Source organism: Eucyclogobius newberryi, unplaced genomic scaffold, assembly GCF_026437365.1.
Source record: "Eucyclogobius newberryi isolate DKJ021-1_F unplaced genomic scaffold, fEucNew1.0.hap1 SCAF_16, whole genome shotgun sequence".
Classification (NCBI taxonomy): Eukaryota; Metazoa; Chordata; class Actinopteri; order Gobiiformes; family Gobiidae; genus Eucyclogobius; species Eucyclogobius newberryi.
In genome coordinates, this window is record NW_027315790.1 from 36769187 (window position 1) to 36788272 (window position 19086).

Sequence of the window (19086 nt, forward strand, 5' to 3'; positions counted from 1 at the left end):
TACACCTGAAATGTATACAATTTTCACCGCAATGTTGATATATGAGGGCCAATGTGTATATTATTTTAAGAATGTCATTACTCTTAATGTAAATGATTTAAGAGTTAGTAATTACATCATTTTAGCCTGTGATTCTGGTGATTGTGTAGTCCTTGTCCTACTTGATTTAACAATGGCATTTGACACATTTTAATCTAACGCCTAGAATATTGGGCTGGCATCAAGGGTGTTGCTCTGGACTGGTTCAGGGCTTATCTGAAAGATCGACACAATTAAGAGTAGTTTTATTTTGTGTGTGCTTGATATTGAAGCACTTTTTTCCACCCAGTTGTTTTAACATGCATTATAAAGTTATTTAGTTGAATTTAATGTGTGTCCGCTCATGCAAAAGTAAAAAGACCAGCCTCTGTGTAACAAGCCCATATTAAAGACCTAACCCTAACCCCCAACTCCAGTGGTGACCTCTTATTGGTGCATTACTGTCTGTGCTTTAACTGTGATGACAACCCTCATTTGAATTTGTTTCAGGGCTCGATGGTGCAGAGTCTGACTCCAATGGTAATTACATCAAATAACCACCCAATAACTGAAATTACTCTTATTTTACTTCAGTCAGGCTGCTGCTAACGATGATTGTGTATCTCAGGAAATGGAAACAAGTTTATGAATGGAGCGCCAACTGATAATGGACCAATCACAGGTGAGTGTCTGCTGCTTACTGGTCTCTGATTGACTGCCTTGACGGATTTAAATCTGTTTTTGTTGCAGATCCTGATTCTGGTTTACACCTTGGTCCTGGTTCTGATCCAGGTCCTGGTCCTGGTTCTGATCCAGTTCCTGGTCCTGGTCCTGGTCCTGGTTCTGATCCAGGTCCTGATCTTGGTCCTTATCCTGGACATGGTTCTCATCCTGACCCGGCCTCTCACGACTTCCTGCTGAGCCTCATGGGTCAGTCAAAGATCAGAAGTATCTTTAATAAATGTGTCACATATTGTATGATCGGTGATAACCAAAAGCCACAGTGGCTCAAGTTTCAATAATAATACATAACAGATAAATCAGTTGTAAGATGCTTCATTGCATCTTTTTCTGCTGCAATAACCCAGAGAAGCCTGTAATCAGTGTCATCAACTTGTCTTTATCCATTAAGATTTATCTAGATTTGGTGAGAGGCGGTGACATCACTTCCTGTCTGCATTCTTTGTTTGGGTCTGTTTCAGGAGGCTCTGATCCTTTTGGACCTGACTTGACCGCCAAACCCACAATGTATCAAACAGGTACAGCTGTACTATTACTCTTGCTTCTACTGTTACTTACAGCAATATTTTGGTTGAAATTGTAGCCTCAAACAGAGAACAAAGAGATTGATCTGTGTACCCTGCTGGGTTAGGGTGAGTGGTTTGTACTATGTTGCATAAAGAAAGTCCCTGTTTCATTTTTTTAACCCTAGAAGAAGGGTTAGAAGCTTTTTGTTCGGAGTGTTCCCAAACTCTGAGTGGGTTTCTATCAAACTAAAACCTCTACAAAAGTCTGAGCCCGGCCGAAACAAGGCCTAAACACCCCTCTTTTCCCCACTATAAAGAAAGATCTCCTAAAGTGGAATATATATATATATATATATATATATATATATATATGTATGTATATTCCCAGACGTTCCATCCCCAACCGGCTGTTTGAGTGCAATAAAACCTTGTATCCGATTTATAACTTTCTGTCCTCCAGATCTTGAGTCTCAGGTCAGTTCTATTTGGTACAAAACCTTTGGTCATAAAACTTTACCAGTTTAAGATTGTAACATCTGTGTTTAGTTAATATGTTCTGATCAGCTCCTTCCATGTTGTAAGAACAGATTTGACCCAGGGATTCTTCACTTCCTCCATCAGACTCAAGCATCTGTCCTCTGCAGTAAGACCTGTACAGGAACCCCCGGCACCACATGACTCTGTATGAGACCTGTACAGGAACCCCCGGCACCACATGACTCTCAGTATGAGACCTGTACAGGAACCCCCGGCACCACATGACTCTCAGTATGAGACCTGTACAGGAACCCACGGCACCACATGACTCTCAGTATGAGACCTGTACAGGAACCCCCGGCACCACATGACTCTCAGTATGAGACCTGTACAGGAACCCCCAGCACCACATTACTCTCAGTATAAGACCTGTACAGGAACCCCCGGCACCACATGACTCTCAGTATGAGACCTGTACAGGAACCCCCGGCACCACATGACTCTCAGTATGAGACCTGTACAGGAACCCCGGCACCACATGACTCTCAGTATAAGACCTGTACAGGAACCTCAGGCACCACATGACTCTCAGTATAAGACCTGTACAGGAACCCCCGGCACCACATGACTCTCAGTATAAGACCTGTACAGGAACCCCCGGCACCACATGACTCTCAGTATGAGACCTGTACAGGAACCCCCGGCACCACATGACTCTCAGTATGAGACCTGTACAGGAACCTCAGGCAGCACATGACTCTCAGTATAAGACCTGTACAGGAACCCCCGGCACCACATGACTCTCAGTATGAGACCTGTACAGGAACCCCGGCACCACATGACTCTCAGTATAAGACCTGTACAGGAACCTCAGGCACCACATGACTCTCAGTATAAGACCTGTACAGGAACCCCCGGCACCACATGACTCTCAGTATGAGACCTGTACAGGAACCCCCGGCACCACATGACTCTGTATGAGACCTGTACAGGAACCCCCGGCACCACATGACTCTCAGTATGAGACCTGTACAGGAACCCCCGGCACCACATGACTCTCAGTATGAGACCTGTACAGGAACCCCGGCACCACATGACTCTCAGTATGAGACCTGTACAGGAACCTCAGGCAGCACATGACTCTCAGTATAAGACCTGTACAGGAACCCCCGGCACCACATGACTCTCAGTATGAGACCTGTACAGGAACCTCAGGCACCACATGACTCTCAGTATAAGACCTGTACAGGAACCTCAGGCACCACATGACTCTCAGTATAAGACCTGTACAGGAACCCCCGGCACCACATGACTCTCAGTATGAGACCTGTACAGGAACCCCCGGCACCACATGACTCTGTATGAGACCTGTACAGGAACCCCCGGCACCACATGACTCTCAGTATGAGACCTGTACAGGAACCCCCGGCACCACATGACTCTGTATGAGACCTGTACAGGAACCCCCGGCACCACATGACTCTCAGTATGAGACCTGTACAGGAACCCCCGGCACCACATGACTCTCAGTATGAGACCATTGAGCACAACATTCTGGGTCACACCAGCAAAGCTCTGATTTGACCTGAAATAAAGTTTTCCCCAAACTATATCAATGCATTGCTAATCTGTTAAGCTACTCTACGAAATAATAAAAACAAATGGGAAAGAGAAGGTCAGAGTGGGAAAATTACTTTTTCTAACCCTTCACGGGTTAGAAAAAAAAATCAAATGTCTGGAGGGAATTTTGTTGGAAAAATGTGTAGCATTTCTTCAAAACTCCATATCAAAGTGCTCATTATTCACAAACTGTTGGAGAAACAGTGCCACCAAGAGGCACTGGGACTGGGTTAGGGTCCTGTTGCTCACAAATATGTGACTGAAGTTCACAAAGCTCTGCAGACTGTTTTTGACATTTCCATCACTCTGAACTTTAGAACTATGTACTTAGGCCTCAGATGGACACAATAAATGAATACTTTTGGAGTGTACTTTTGGCAGCAGAAAAAAAAAAAGAGCAACACAAAGATATAGATGACATAAACATCACCAACAGTCAAGGACTGGACTGACAGCTTAACAGACCTCAAACAAATGAAAAATAAAATGTTAGGGTCAAATTTGACCAACTTTGGACTAAATGGAACTTTTTCTTTCATTTAAATTTGCAATTATTTTTTCTTTTGATGCTTGTTTTGTGTCCATTTGTGTAGTAGTTTGTATATTTGCTCTCTGGTCTTGTTCTTGGTCTTCTGTTATGTTTAGTTATGTTTTTTTTTTTATTAAAATAAGAAAATGTGTATGTAAAGAAGACAAATATAATACTTATAACAGTAACTCTGTTTAATGTGGTTCCAGGGGCATCTCTAGCGGTGAGTCTGGCACCAGATCCTGGTCCTGTGCTGGACTCAGGTTTGTTTGTTTTTTAAATCTTGATTTTGTTCAGCCGGCTCAGCAAAACGATCAAAAAGTCATTTTTAACCTACTCTACCTCCATAATCTGTGTATTATTTGTTGAATTAATTTTTAACTCAAAATCCAAAAAGAAAAAAGGACATTTTGTTTTCTCTCCGTCTCACTGAAGGAGAAGCCTCCCACAATTAACTATTTGGTCCTGGACTGTGACGGTTTCTGTTGGGTATTGGTGAATATATGTTTAAAAATGTGTTTATGTAGGAACTGGGCACGCCCTTCTTCCTGCTCTTGTCCAACCAGCTGTAAATCCTGTGGTTGACCCCGCTCCTCCAGGTTTACTCTGACATTATTCAAATCCTTATTTAAATTTCTTTACTGAATTGAAAACTTATAAATCTCAAACCCTTGATTGTCTTTAACCCAGTTACACTTGTCTCAGTCGACTCTCCGGACTCTCCGGACTCTCCGGACCACAACGGTCAGTTCAGAGTTAGTCCTGGTTTAATCCTGGTCTAGTCCTCTTTTATAGCATTGTTTTTGGCCATTGTGTTGTCATGGTTCTCATGTTTTTCTTCTCTTTCAGGAAATGGTCGACTGACCGTGATCTCCCAGAGTGGTGAAAGCACATTTGAATTAAAATATCTTTTGAGCTGTCCAATCATTTTATTTTCAATTTATCTAGTATCCACAAAAATAATAATATTCTAACCCTAACCCTCACCTACAACTACCATGTACAGTTGTGAACTCTGCATGATCCCCTCTGCGCCTCCATCCCAGCCATTTTCATCTTGCCTTCACCAATGTAATCTCTTCCCTCATTCACAAAATCAACCATCTACTTCCCACCTTTTAAGTCAGCCTCTCCATCTCAATAATGTCTGCCTCATGCCCGAATTCTGTTTCCTGGCAAAATCCTGAGGGTTAACCCCAAACGGTTCCTTCACAGCTTTAAGCTCACTCCTCTCAATATTCTCTATGAACAATTTCAATCTTTCGTCCTCCACACCAGAGACAATACCCAGTAACGACAACGTACAATGTGTAAAAACCCTTCTATTACTTTTAAAATACCTTTTATTATTTTGCTGTAAAACAAACAGACTATAAACACTTGGTTATGGCGCTCCATGTATGCTGTCCCTGCCAGCATCTTGCATCCTGCAGTTATGTGCGGGATTGCCTCAGGGCCCCCTTTGCACAGCCTACACCTTGGGTCTTGTCTGGTGTGGTAGTGCTGGGCCTCTGTTGATCTGATGCTCAGGGCCTTCTCCTGTGCTGCCATGATCAGGGCCTCTATGCTGTCCTCCAGACCAGCTCTTTCTAGCCTAACCCTAACCCTTGGTAGGATTTCTTGATATCAGCCACTTCAGTTATGTTCCGGTGGTACATCCCATGTAGGGCCGTGTCCTCCCATGATGGTCCCTCCACCAGCACCTCATCCTTACAGCTAGTGTAATGTCTCAGAGTGCTGTATTTGGGTGGAACCCTCCATGCATGTTTGGTCTTAGTGTCTTAAGCGTCTTAACATCTGTGGTCTGTATCTCTTCCTTTGGCCACCTTATTATTCCTGCAGAGTCTGATCACTGTCAAGGGGTAGCTGTTTATTGCCCGGGACTTGTTCTTGCCATTGAGCTGCTTCTTAGGACTTGACTTACTTGTTGTAGGTATTTGGCCGTAGACACTTTCCTTGTTACCTCTTCGAGGTTGCCATTTGCCTGTGGGATTCCCAGGTACTTGTAACCATCCTTAATGTCTGCTATTGTTCCTTCTGGGAGTGAAACTCCTTCTTTGTGGACTATCTTCCCTCTCTTTATCACCATCCGACTACAATTCTCAAGCCCAAATGACATCCCAATGTCAGGGCTATAGATCCTGGTCGTGTTGGTAATTGAGTTGATGTCTCGCTCGCTCTTAGCGTACAGTTTGATGTCATTCATGTAGAGGAAGTGACTGATCAGGGCCCTACCTATGCAGAACAGAAGTGTGGACAGGGCGTCACCTTGGTATATGTTGAAATTGATGGTCACTTGTGCAAGTGGTTTACCATTGGTCTCAAGGGTGGTTTTCCACAGCCGCATCGATTTTGCTTTGAAGGCTCTTAGAGTCCTATTGATATTGTACATCTCCAAGCATTCAGTTATCCATATGTGTGGCATTGAGTCATATGCTTTCTTGTAATCAATCCAGGCAGTGCTCCGGTTGGTGTGTCGGGTTCTGCAGTCTTGAGCGACCTTCCTGTCAACCAGGAGTTGGTGTTTGTCTCCTCCGGTGTCTTTGCCGATGCCCTTCTGTGTTTTTGTCATGTATTGATCCATGTGCCCACTTATCTTAGCCGCAATGATGCCTAACCCTGTTGAGGAGAGACAGGTTGTTGGCCGATAGTTGGATGGGACTGTGCCCTTGGAGGGATCAGGATAGCACACCCTTTAGTTAGCCATTCAAGGGTGAGTCCCATCCCTTAGCAGCTGGCTCATTTGTGCTGCAAGGTGCTCATGGAATTAGGTGAGCTTCATAGCCAGTATATGTGAATCATGTCAGGGCCCGGTGCTGTCCAGTTTTATATAACTGACTCTTTCTTGGATGTCTGCCACTGTGATGTAACTGGGTTCTGTTCAGGGAGGTTGCTGTGGTCCCCTCTTAGATCCATCAGCCACCGTGCATAGCTGTTATGTGTTGCCTCTTTTTCCCATATACCTTTCCAGTTCCTTTCAGTTTCCAGCCTTGGTGGGTCTGCTCTGCTGTTATTACTTTGCCATTGAGCTTACACTTTCGCGGTTTGAGTTGCGAAAAGCCGGTTTATACGTCTGGCTTCATTCTCTCTCGTGTACCTGGCCAAGGCTTGGAGCCTTAGTTTGGCAGTTTCGGGTGCTTCATGTATGGGCATCTGGTTGTACCTCTTGTGTACTTGTTTTTTCATTGAACCTCTCTCAGCCTCTGTCAGTTGGCTCACTTCTCTCCGCGCTTGCTTGATTTTCCTCTAATCTTTGTTTCCATGGTGGATATTGTTTCTCATTGCTCCCATGGTTGGTCTTATAGCCAAGCATCTCTAGGATCACTGCTGCTGAGGTGTATATCAGCTCATTGGTCTCGCTGCATTCACATCGTCCATATATTATAAATTAAAAAACATAACACAAAAGAAACAGACCACAGAGAACACAATAGATCAAAGTAAATTAAATAAAAAGAAAGAAGACAAAACTGGGTTAGGGTTGGAGTCACTCAAATTTGTCAATTTACAAATTAAGTCAGAATGTTAGTTTTTTCCATTTTTCTAATGTCTGTTTTATTGTATTTTAACTCATTTTGGGTTTTGTAAAAGTGAGAATTTAAAGTGTTTGTTTTTTGTTTTGTTTGTTTCAGTGACACAGAGAATCCCTGAAGTCCAGACGCTGGCTCTCCCTATGTCACATGACCTCAATGGTAATGTCCAATTGGCTTCTCTCTGATGTACTTTAATTGGTTCATGCCTGTTTTGTCATTCCTTGATCTGATTCAGGAAACATGGATGCAGTCACCAGCTTCCCGTTTGACCTCACAGGTAAGTCAACATTACAGAAGCTGCTACTACTGTCTGTTTGCGGAGTTTCAACAGCTTCCAAACACTTTAAAAGAAACACATTGCAAAATGATCATTATTTTTTGCTTTTTACCCTGTTTCTAACATGGTTCCCTATTTAAAAACATGGCTAGAGTTGAATTTAGTTTCGTTCACCTTTCTTGTTTCATCAATGTGGTTTAAGAGCTTGTCTTTTCTGCTCCCTCTCAAAATACCTATTTTCACACTTTTCATAATTTCATACATTTGTCACTTTGTCAAAGGTAAATTACAGTGATGATGACAGTGATCATCATTACATCGATGATAGATTGATTAGAGTTTGCTGGGTAGAGACCCAGGATGGGTACTCCGTCTCAGGTGATCATCAGAATCAGAATCTAATCATCCCAGCCAATTTAGAACCACGCACTCACGGACCAGGTTCTGATTGTGGAGCGGACCTTCTTGGCCTCCTTGTGTATTATCCTGGATGATTTTAACACGGCGAATCACGTCATGGTTCACCTGATCCCCACGTGCAGACAGAGGCTGAAACTCTCCAAACCCGTAGTGGACCAATGAGGCAGTGGAGGAGGAGCTACGTGCCTGTTTGGACATTACAGACTGGGAGGAGCTACGAGCGTGTTTGGATATTACAGACTGGGAGGAGCTACGTGCCTGTTTGGACATTACAGACTGGGAGGAGCTACGTTTGTGTTTGGACATTACAGACTGGGAGGTTTTCAGAGCTACCACAGATGGTTTGGATGAGGACACTGACACTGTGACGTCATACATTTGATTCTGTGAGGACAGCATTAAACCATCACACACTAAAGTCACCTTCAACAATGACAAACGCTTGTTCACACCAAAACTGAGGCAATTAAGGCAGCAGAAGGAGGCAGCGCACAGGGCCAGTGATGGAGAGCGCCTATGGGTTTAGCAGAGAGATGTCTAGAGCTAGATCTCAGTGCAACATGCATCTGAAGCAGCAGTTCTCAAACAACAATCCCATGTCTGTGTAGGGTGGGTTAGGGTTGACTTCTCACCAATTGCAAGCCCAGAGCCCCCCCTTCCACAGACCAGAGTCCTGCTGAGGGGAGCGCCGACTCCACCTGCAGCGCCGACTCCACCTGCAGGGGGAGCGCCGACTCCACCTGCAGGGTCTGTCTACAGGAGGGAGGTGCAGGGGTAACGCCCAGAAGACAGTAGAGATGATTGTGGAGTTCAGGAAAGCCATAGCCCCTCCAGTCCCGCCTCACTATCAGACTCCACCATCACAACCGTGGACTCCCTCCGCTTTCTTGGCACAACCATCACCCGGGACCTCAAGTGGGAGCCACCATCAGCTCCCTCAAGAATGGACTCATTAAGAAGTCCCAGCAGAGGATGTACTTCCTGCGGAAGCTGAGGAAAGCCAAGCTGCCAGCGGAGATGATGTCGCAGTTCTACAGGGCCATCATTGAGTCCATCCTCACCTCTTCCATCACCGTGTGGTACGCTGGAACCACAGCCAGGGACAAACAGAGACTACAGCGCATTGTGTGCTCTGCTATGAAGGTGATCTGGTGCAGACTTTAATCTCTGCAGGACCTGTACGTTTCCAGGGCTCTGGGATGAACAGGTTGGATCACAGTCTCACCCTGGACACGGACTATATGAGCCACTCCCCTCAGGCAGGAGGCCACTCCCCTCAGGCAGGAGGCCACTCCCCTCAGGCAGGAGGCCACTCCCCTCAGGCAGGAGGCCACTCCTCTCAGGCAGGAGGCCACTCCCCTCAGGCAGGAGGCCACTCCCTTCAGGCAGGAGGCCACTCCTCTCAGGCAGGAGGCCACTCCCCTCAGGCAGGAGGCCACTCCCCTCAGGCAGGAGGCCACTCCCCTTAGGCAGGAGGCCACTCCCCTCAGGCAGGAGGCCACTCCCCTCAGGCAGGAGGCCACGCAGGAGGCCACTCCCCTCAGGCAGGAGGCCACTCCCCTCAGGCAGGAGGCCACTCCCCTCAGGCAGGAGGCCACTCCTCTCAGGCAGGAGGCCACTCCTCTTAGGCAGGAGGCCACTCCCCTTAGGCAGGAGGCCACTCCCCTCAGGCAGGAGGCCACTCCCCTTAGGCAGGAGGCCACTCCCCTCAGGCAGGAGGCCACGCAGGAGGCCACTCCCCTCAGGCAGGAGGCCACTCCTCTCAGGCAGGAGGCCACTCCTCTCAGGCAGGAGGCCACTCCCCTCAGGCAGGAGGCCACTCCCCTCAGGCAGGAGGCCACTCCTCTCAGGCAGGAGGCCACTCCTCTTAGGCAGGAGGCCACTCCCCTTAGGCAGGAGGCCACTCCCCTCAGGCAAGAGGCCACTCCCCTCCCCTCAGGCAGGAGGCCACTCCCCTCAGGCAGGAGGCCACTCCCCTCAGGCAGGAGGCCACTCCCCTCAGGCAGGAGGCCACTCCTCTCAGGCAGGAGGCCACTCCCCTCAGGCAGGAGGCCACTCCCTTCAGGCAGGAGGCTACTCCTCTCAGGCAGGAGGCCACTCCCCTCAGGCAGGAGGCCACTCCCCTTAGGCAGGAGGCCACTCCCCTCAGGCAGGAGGCCACTCCCCTCAGGCAGGAGGCCACGCAGGAGGCCACTCCCCTCAGGCAGGAGGCCACTCCCCTCAGGCAGGAGGCCACTCCCCTCAGGCAGGAGGCCACTCCTCTCAGGCAGGAGGCCACTCCTCTTAGGCAGGAGGCCACTCCCCTTAGGCAGGAGGCCACTCCCCTCAGGCAGGAGGCCACTCCCCTTAGGCAGGAGGCCACTCCCCTCAGGCAGGAGGCCACGCAGGAGGCCACTCCCCTCAGGCAGGAGGCCACTCCTCTCAGGCAGGAGGCCACTCCCCTCAGGCAGGAGGCCACTCCCCTCAGGCAGGAGGCCACTCCTCTCAGGCAGGAGGCCACTCCTCTTAGGCAGGAGGCCACTCCCCTTAGGCAGGAGGCCACTCCCCTCAGGCAAGAGGCCACTCCCCTCCCCTCAGGCAGGAGGCCACTCCCCTCAGGCAGGAGGCCACTCCCCTCAAGCAGGAGGCCACTCCTCTCAGGCAGGAGGCCACTCCCCTCAGGCAGGAGGTTCTGGTCTGGATGGACCAGAACCTCCAGCCTCCATAAGAACAGTTTCTTTCCCTCCGCGTTGGACTCATAAACACTTCTTAAACATTGTCACTTTAAACATAATTTAATCACTGTCACTTTCTGCTCTACATCTGTAACTCAACTGTACATTTGTGCACAAAGTAAGCCTATTTTATTTTTCTTATCTTCTAGCCTATTTTCTTTATATTTTTTTATATAGGGCTAGGCTAACCCTTTTATCCTATAGAAGGTTTTAATTATTTTTCCTAGGGGCCTATATAGGTTGTTTTATCATTGTTTTATGTTGCACCGAACCACCAAAGTAAGTTCCTATGTTTGTGAATTCTTTGACAATAGCAATAAACCATTTTATTTAGGTTGAGGTGAGGTCCACTTCCTGAACTTCTGTCAATGATTAACAAACATGAACTATATAGTAATTAATTTGTACATTGTCCCTGATAAAGAGCCTTTGTCTACCCACTCCATTAGCTAAGCTCTGAAGTAAACACTAAGACTAATTCTGAATTCTAACCTCAATAACAAACGAACTTCTGAGTCTGTCTCTCTGTTTTAGCCTCAGGACTTGGTCTTGGACCTGACGCCACAGGTAAAACTCACCTGAATAGAACTTGATGTAACATATTCCTAACTATCGACACTAATCCCAGCATGAGTGTTAGGGTTGGGCTAACCCTAACCCTAGGGTTGGGCTAACCCTAACCCTAACCCTAACCCTAACCCTTTTTATGGAAACAAGTAAACAAAGGAACATTTGAACAAAATAACTAACCGTAGTGTTCTTTGTGATCCAGAGCCATCTCACGTGCTTCTTCACACAGACTCTGTGGATCACTTTACTCATCTCTTCTCAACAGGTAAAAACAACACATTTGGTCCAATTCACGCTCGCTCGCTCTCGCTCACTCACTCGCTCACATTCGCTCACTAACTCAATCGCTCCCTCGCGCTCTCTCTCTCGCTCGCTCACTCGCTCATACACACGCTCTCACTCACTCACACACTCACTCACTCACTCGCGCTCACTCACTCACGCTCGCTCGCTCGCTCGCTCACTCACTCACTCACGCTCACTCACACTCACTCACACACACGCTCTCACTCACTCACACACTCTCTCGCGCTCGCTCTCTCTCTCTCGCACTCGCTCACACGCTCACTCGCTCACTCACTCACTCACTCACTCAATCGCTCCCTCGCTCACTCGCTCACTCACTCACTCACTCACTCAATCGCTCCCTCGCTCACTCGCTCACTCACTCACTCACTCACTCACTCACTCAATCGCTCCCTCGCTCACTCGCTCACTCACTCACTCACTCAATCGCTCCCTCGCTCACTCGCTCACTCACTCACTCACTCACTCAATCGCTCCCTCGCTCACTCGCTCACTCACTCAATCGCTCCCTCACGCTCTCTCTCTCGCTCGCTCGCGCTCTCTCACTCGCGCGCGCGCTCGCTCGCTCACTCGCTCACACACACGCTCTCACTCACTCACTCGCTCTCTCTCCCGCGCTCGCTCTCTCTCTCTCGCACTCACTCACTCGCGCTTTCTCTCTCTCGCGCTCGCTCGCTCACTCGCTCACACACACGCTCTCACTCACTCACTCGCTCCCTCTCTCGCGCTCGCTCTCTCTCTCTCGCTCTCTCTCTCTCGCACTCACTCACACACTCGCTCGCTCACTCACTCGCTCGCTCACTCACTCACTCGCACACTCACTCACTCACTCACTCACTCACGCTCACTCACTCACTCACACGCACTCGCTCACACGCACGCTCTCGCTCACTCGCTCACTCGCTCACTAACTCAATCGCTCCCTCGCGCTCTCTCTCTCGCTCGCTCACGCTCACTCACTCACTCACTCACTCGCGCTCTCACTCGCGCGCTCTCTCTCGCGCTCGCTCTCTCTCTCTCGCACTCACTCACACACTCGCTCACTCGCTCACTAACTCAATCGCTCCCTCGCGCTCTCTCTCTCGCTCGCTCACGCTCACTCACTCACTCACTCGCGCTCTCACTCGCGCGCTCTCTCTCGCGCTCGCTCACTCGCTCACTCACTCACTCACTCACTCGCTCTCTCGCGCTCGCTCTCTCTCTCTCGCACTCACTCACACACTCGCTCGCTCACTCACTCACTCACTCACACTCTCTCACTCACTCACACGCTCTCACTCACTCACACACTCTCTCGCGCTCGCTCTCTCTCGCTCACACGCTCTCTCTCTCTCGCACTCACTCACTCACTCGCGCTTTCTCTCTCTCGCGCGCTCGCGCTCGCTCGCTCACTCGCTCACACACTTGCTCGCTCGCTCACACACACACGCTCTCACTCACTCACTCGCTCCCGCTCTCGCGCTCGCTCTCTCGCGCTCGCTCTCACTCACTCACACGCTCTCACTCACTCACTCACTCACACACACGCTCTCTCTCTCTCGCACTCGCTCACACGCTCACTCGCTCACTCACTCACTCACTCACTCACTCAATCGCTCCCTCGCTCACTCGCTCACTCACTCACTCACTCACTCAATCGCTCACTCACTCACTCACTCACTCACTCACTCGCTCACTCGCTCTCTCTCTCGCGCTCGCTCTCTCGCACTCACTCACTCACTCGCGCTTTCTCTCTCTCGCGCGCTCGCGCTCGCGCGCTCACTCGCTCACACACTTGCTCGCTCGCTCACAACACACGCTCTCACTCACTCGCTCCCTCTCTCGCGCTCGCTCTCTCGCGCTCGCTCTCTCTCACACGCTCTCACTCACTCACACACACGCTCTCACTCACACACACTCTCTCGCGCTCGCTCTCTCTCTCTTGCACTCGCTCACACGCTCACTCGCTCACTCCCTCACTTGCTCACTCACTCACTCAATCGCTCCCTCGCTCACTCACTCACTCACTCACTCAATCGCTCCCTCGCTCACTCACTCACTCACTCACTCAATCGCTCACTCACTCACTCACTCACTCACTCACTCAATCGCTCCCTCCCTCGCTCACTCGCTCACTCACTCACTCACTCACTCAATCGCTCCCTCGCTCGCTCACTCGCTCACTCACTCACTCACTCACTCAATCGCTCCCTCGCTCACTCGCTCACTCACTCACTCGCTCACTCAATCGCTCCCTCGCGCTCTCTCTCTCGCTCGCTCGCGCTCTCTCACTCGCGCGCTCTCTCTCGCGCGCTCGCTCGCTCGCTCACTCGCTCACACACACGCTCTCACTCACTCACACACTCTCTCGCGCTCGCTCTCTCTCTCTCGCACTCGCTCACACGCTCACTCGCTCACTCACTCACTCACTCACTCACTCACTCAATCGCTCCCTCGCTCACTCGCTCACTCACTCACTCACTCAATCGCTCCCTCGCTCACTCGCTCACTCACTCACTCACTCAATCGCTCCCTCGCTCACTCGCTCACTCACTCACTCACTCAATCGCTCCCTCGCTAACTCGCTCACTCACTCACTCACTCACTCACTCAATCGCTCCCTCGCTCACTCGCTCACTCACTCTCACTCAATCGCTCCCTCACGCTCTCTCTCTCGCTCGCTCGCGCTCTCTCACTCGCGCGCAGCGCTCGCTCGCTCACTCGCTCACACACACGCTCTCACTCACTCACTCGCTCTCTCTCCCGCGCTCGCTCTCTCTCTCTCGCACTCACTCACTCGCGCTTTCTCTCTCTCGCGCTCGCTCGCTCACTCGCTCACACACACGCTCTCACTCACTCACTCGCTCTCTCTCCCGCGCTCGCTCTCTCTCTCTCGCACTCACTCACTCGCGCTTTCTCTCTCTCGCGCTCGCATCGCTCACTCGCTCACACACACGCTCTCACTCACTCACTCGCTCCCTCTCTCGCGCTCGCTCTCTCGCGCTCGCTCTCTCTCTCTCGCACTCACTCACACACTCGCTCGCTCACTCACTCGCTCGCTCACTTCACTCACTCGCACACTCACTCACTCACTCACTCACTCACGCTCACTCACTCACTCACACGCACTCGCTCACACACGCACGCTCTCAGCTCACTTCGCTCACTAACTCAATCGCTCCCTCGCGCTCTCTCTCTCGCTCGCTCACGCTCACTCACTCACTCACTCGCGCTCTCACTCGCGCGCTCTCTCTCGCGCTCGCTCACTCGCTCACTCACTCACTCGCTCTCTCGCGCTCGCTCTCTCTCTCTCGCACTCACTCACACACTCGCTCGCTCACTCACTCACTCACTCACACTCTCACTCACTCACACGCTCTCACTCACACACTCTCTCGCGCTCGCTCTCTCTCGCTCACACGCTCTCTCTCTCTCGCACTCACTCACTCACTCGCGCTTTCTCTCTCTCGCGCGCTCGCGCTCGCTCGCTCACTCGCTCACACACTTGCTCGCTCGCTCACACACACACGCTCTCACTCACTCACTTCGCTCCCGCTCTCTCGCGCTCGCTCTCTCGCGCTCGCTCTCACTCACTCACACGCTCTCACTCACTCACTCACTCACACACACGCTCTCACTCACTCACACGCTCTCACTCACTCACACACTCTCGTGCTCGCTCTCTCTCTCTCGCACTCGCTCACACGCTCACTCGCTCACTCACTCACTCACTCACTCAATCGCTCCCTCGCTCACTCGCTCACTCACTCACTCACTCACTCAATCGCTCACTCACTCACTCACTCACTCGCTCACTCGCTCTCTCTCTCGCACTCGCTCTCACTCACTCACTCGCTCACTCGCTCTCTCTCTCGCGCTCGCTCTCACTCACACACACTCTCTCGCGCTCGCTCTCTCTCTCTCGCACTCGCTCACACGCTCACTCGCTCACTCCCTCACTTGCTCACTCACTCACTCAATCGCTCCCTCGCTCACTCACTCACTCACTCACTCAATCGCTCCCTCGCTCACTCACTCACTCACTCGCTCACTCACTCACTCACTCACTCAATCGCTCCCTCGCTCACTCGCTCACTCACTCACTCACTCACTCAATCGCTCCCTCGCGCTCTCTCTCTCGCTCGCTCGCGCTCTCTCACTCGCGCGCTCTCTCTCGCGCGCTGCGCTCGCTCGCTCACTCGCTCACACACACGCTCTCACTCACTCACTCGCTCTCTCTCCCGCGCTCGCTCTCTCTCTCTCGCACTCACTCACTCGCGCTTTCTCTCTCTCTCTCGCACTCACTCACACACTCGCTCGCTCACTCACTCGCTCGCTCACTCACTCACTCGCACACTCACTCCCTCGCTCACTCGCTCACTCACTCACTCACTCACTCAATCGCTCCCTCGCGCTCTCTCTCTCGCTCGCTCGCGCTCTCTCACTCGCGCGCTCTCTCTCGCGCGCGCAGCGCTCGCTCGCTCACTCGCTCACACACACGCTCTCACTCACTCACTCGCTCTCTCTCCCGCGCTCGCTCTCCCTCTCTCGCGCTCGCTCTCTCGCGCTCGCTCTCTCTCTCTCGCACTCACTCACACACTCGCTCGCTCACTCACTCGCTCGCTCACTCACTCACTCGCACACTCACTCACTCACTCACTCACTCACGCTCACTCACTCACTCGCTCTCTCTCCCGCGCTCGCTCTCTCTCTCTCGCACTCACTCACTCGCGCTTTCTCTCTCTCGCGCTCGCTCGCTCACTCGCTCACACACACGCTCTCACTCACTCACTCGCTCCCTCTCTCGCGCTCGCTCTCTCGCGCTCGCTCTCTCTCTCTCGCACTCACTCACACACTCGCTCGCTCACTCACTCGCTCGCTCACTCACTCACTCGCACACTCACTCACTCACTCACTCACGCTCACTCACGCTCACTCACTCACTCACTCACACGCACTCGCTCACATGCACGCTCTCGCTCACTCACTCACTCACTCACTCACTCACACACTCTCTCGCGCTCGCTCTCTCTCGCTCACACGCTCTCTCTCTCACTCACTCACTCACTCGCGCTTTCTCTCTCTCGCGCGCTCGCGCTCGCTCGCTCACTCGCTCACACACTTGCTCGCTCTCACTCACACACACGCTCTCACTCACTCACACACTCTCTCGTGCTCGCTCTCTCTCTCTCGCACTCGCTCACACGCTCACTCGCTCACTCACTCACTCACTCAATCGCTCCCTCGCTCACTCGCTCACTCACTCACTCAATCGCTCACTCACTCACTCACTCGCTCACTCGCTCTCTCTCTCGCGCTTTCTCTCTCTCGCGCGCTCGCGCTCGCTCGCTCACTCGCTCACACACTTGCTCGCTCGCTCACACACACACGCTCTCACTCACTCACTCGCTCGCTCTCTCGCGCTCGCTCTCTCGCGCTCGCTCTCTCGCGCTCGCTCTCTCTCACACGCTCTCACTCACTCACTCACACGCTTTCACTCACACACACGCTCTCACTCACACACACTCTCTCGCCACACGCTCACTCGCTCACTCGCTCACTCGCTCACTCGCTCACTCACTCACTCAATCGCTCCCTCGCTCACTCACTCAATCGCTCCCTCGCTCACTCGCTCACTCGCTCACTCGATCGCTCCCTCGCGCTCTCACTCACTCGCGCGCTCTCTCTCGCGCTCGCTCGCTCACTCACTCAATCGCTCACTCACTCGCTCACTCGATCGCTCCCTCGCGCTCTCACTCACTCGCGCGCTCTCTCTCGCGCTCACTCACTCACTCACTCACTCACTCGCTCGCTCACTCACTCACTCACTCAATCGCTCACTCACTCACTCACTCAATCGCTCCCTCGCTCACTCACTCACTCACTCACTCAATCGCTCACTCGCTCACTCGCTCACTCGCTCACTCGCTCACTCACTCACTCGCTCACTCGATCGCTCCCTCGCGCTCTCTCTCTCGCTCGCTCGCGCTCACTCACTCGCTCACACACTCACACACTCAATCGCTCCCTCGCTCACTCACTCACTCACTCAATCGCTCACTCGCTCACTCACTCACTCACTCAATCGCTCACTCACTCACTCACTCAATCGCTCCCTTGCTCACTCACTCACTCACTCACTCAATCGCTCACTCGCTCACTCGCTCACTCGCTCACTCACTCACTCACTCGCTCACTCGATCGCTCCCTCGCTCACTCACTCACTCAATCGCTCACTCGCTCACTCGCTCACTCGCTCACTCACTCACTCAATTGCTCACTCGCTCACTCGCTCACTCGCTCACTCACTCACTCACTCGCTCACTCGATCGCTCCCTCGCGCTCACTCACTCGCTCACACACTCACACACTCACTCACACACTCACTCACTCACTCGCTCTTACTTTGTCATCCCGGTTTTGTTTCAGGTGTCTTCTCTCAGACAGAGCTGGTTACCTCGGTAACAGAGACAGCCACAGACTTAGGTGAGTTTACACATCATAGATAAAGAGGAGAGGGTTAGAGGAGCAGAGGGTCAGACGATCAAAGGGTCAGAGGATCAAAGGGTCAGAGGAGTAGAGGGTCAGACGATCAAAGGGTCAGAGGATCAAAGGGTCAGAGGAGCAGAGGGTCAGATGATCAAAGGGTCAGAGGAGTAGAGGGTCAGACGATCAAAGGGTCAGAGGAGTAGAGGGTCAGACGATCAAAGGGTCAGAGGATCAAAGGGTCAGACGATCAAAGTGTCAGACGATCAAAGGGTCAGAGGAGTAGAGGGTCAGACGATCAAAGGGTCAGAGGATCAAAGGGTCAGACGATCAAAGTGTCAGACGATCAAAGGGTCAGAGGAGTAGAGGGTCAGAGGAGTAGAGGGTCAGACTCCGGTCAGAGGGTCTGACATATAATTAAACAAATATACAGTTTTAAACCAATGTCCTTGTACATAAGGCTTCTATCCACAGGCTCATGTGCAGCTCAGGCTTCCCCAAACCAACCCGACGTTGCGAAAACAAAAAAAAACATTCGAAAGGAAAGTTGCTAAAAAACATAGATAAGAACGCCTGACCCTATGTACAAAGAAGTTACCTTGTTTATCCACTCAACGTCCCATAGCAGTTTAGTGTTGACTCTGTCTCTGTCTTGATCTTCATTGTCTTTAAGCCAGTTTTTTAGTTTAGTGGAGAAAAGTCTGATTTGCAACTGTAATTTGAGTTCCAACGACGAAGAGATCCATAAACTTTCACTGAGATTGTCGTGCACATTTTCACTTTTTCAGGAGCAGCAGCTGTAACTGATGTTCCCCTCACAAACACAAACACACAGCCTGGTGAGTCCCTAAGCTCTATGTCGAGATCTACAACAGAGAAACGGGTCTAAACCAGGACTAAACCAGGACTA

The 19086-nt window shown here is 51.3% G+C and overlaps 1 protein-coding gene across 1 annotated transcript in view; it reads left to right on the top strand.

Annotated features, from left to right (window-relative positions):
• The first annotated feature begins 448 nt into the window (after window positions 1-448).
• The window catches only part of LOC140361508 (uncharacterized), a 20226-nt gene continuing 1588 nt past the window's right edge, over window positions 449-19086 (top strand). Inside the window, exons 1-15 of the mRNA XM_072447219.1 lie at window positions 449-457; window positions 529-558; window positions 647-700; window positions 769-948; window positions 1221-1277; window positions 4101-4154; window positions 4419-4490; window positions 4582-4635; window positions 4741-4773; window positions 7524-7583; window positions 7660-7701; window positions 11370-11402; window positions 11608-11670; window positions 18120-18176; window positions 18965-19015. Of these exons, the coding sequence (XP_072303320.1) occupies window positions 664-700; window positions 769-948; window positions 1221-1277; window positions 4101-4154; window positions 4419-4490; window positions 4582-4635; window positions 4741-4773; window positions 7524-7583; window positions 7660-7701; window positions 11370-11402; window positions 11608-11670; window positions 18120-18176; window positions 18965-19015 (793 nt within the window). The 5' untranslated portion in view covers window positions 449-457; window positions 529-558; window positions 647-663. The remainder of the gene's footprint in view (window positions 458-528; window positions 559-646; window positions 701-768; window positions 949-1220; window positions 1278-4100; window positions 4155-4418; window positions 4491-4581; window positions 4636-4740; window positions 4774-7523; window positions 7584-7659; window positions 7702-11369; window positions 11403-11607; window positions 11671-18119; window positions 18177-18964; window positions 19016-19086) is intronic.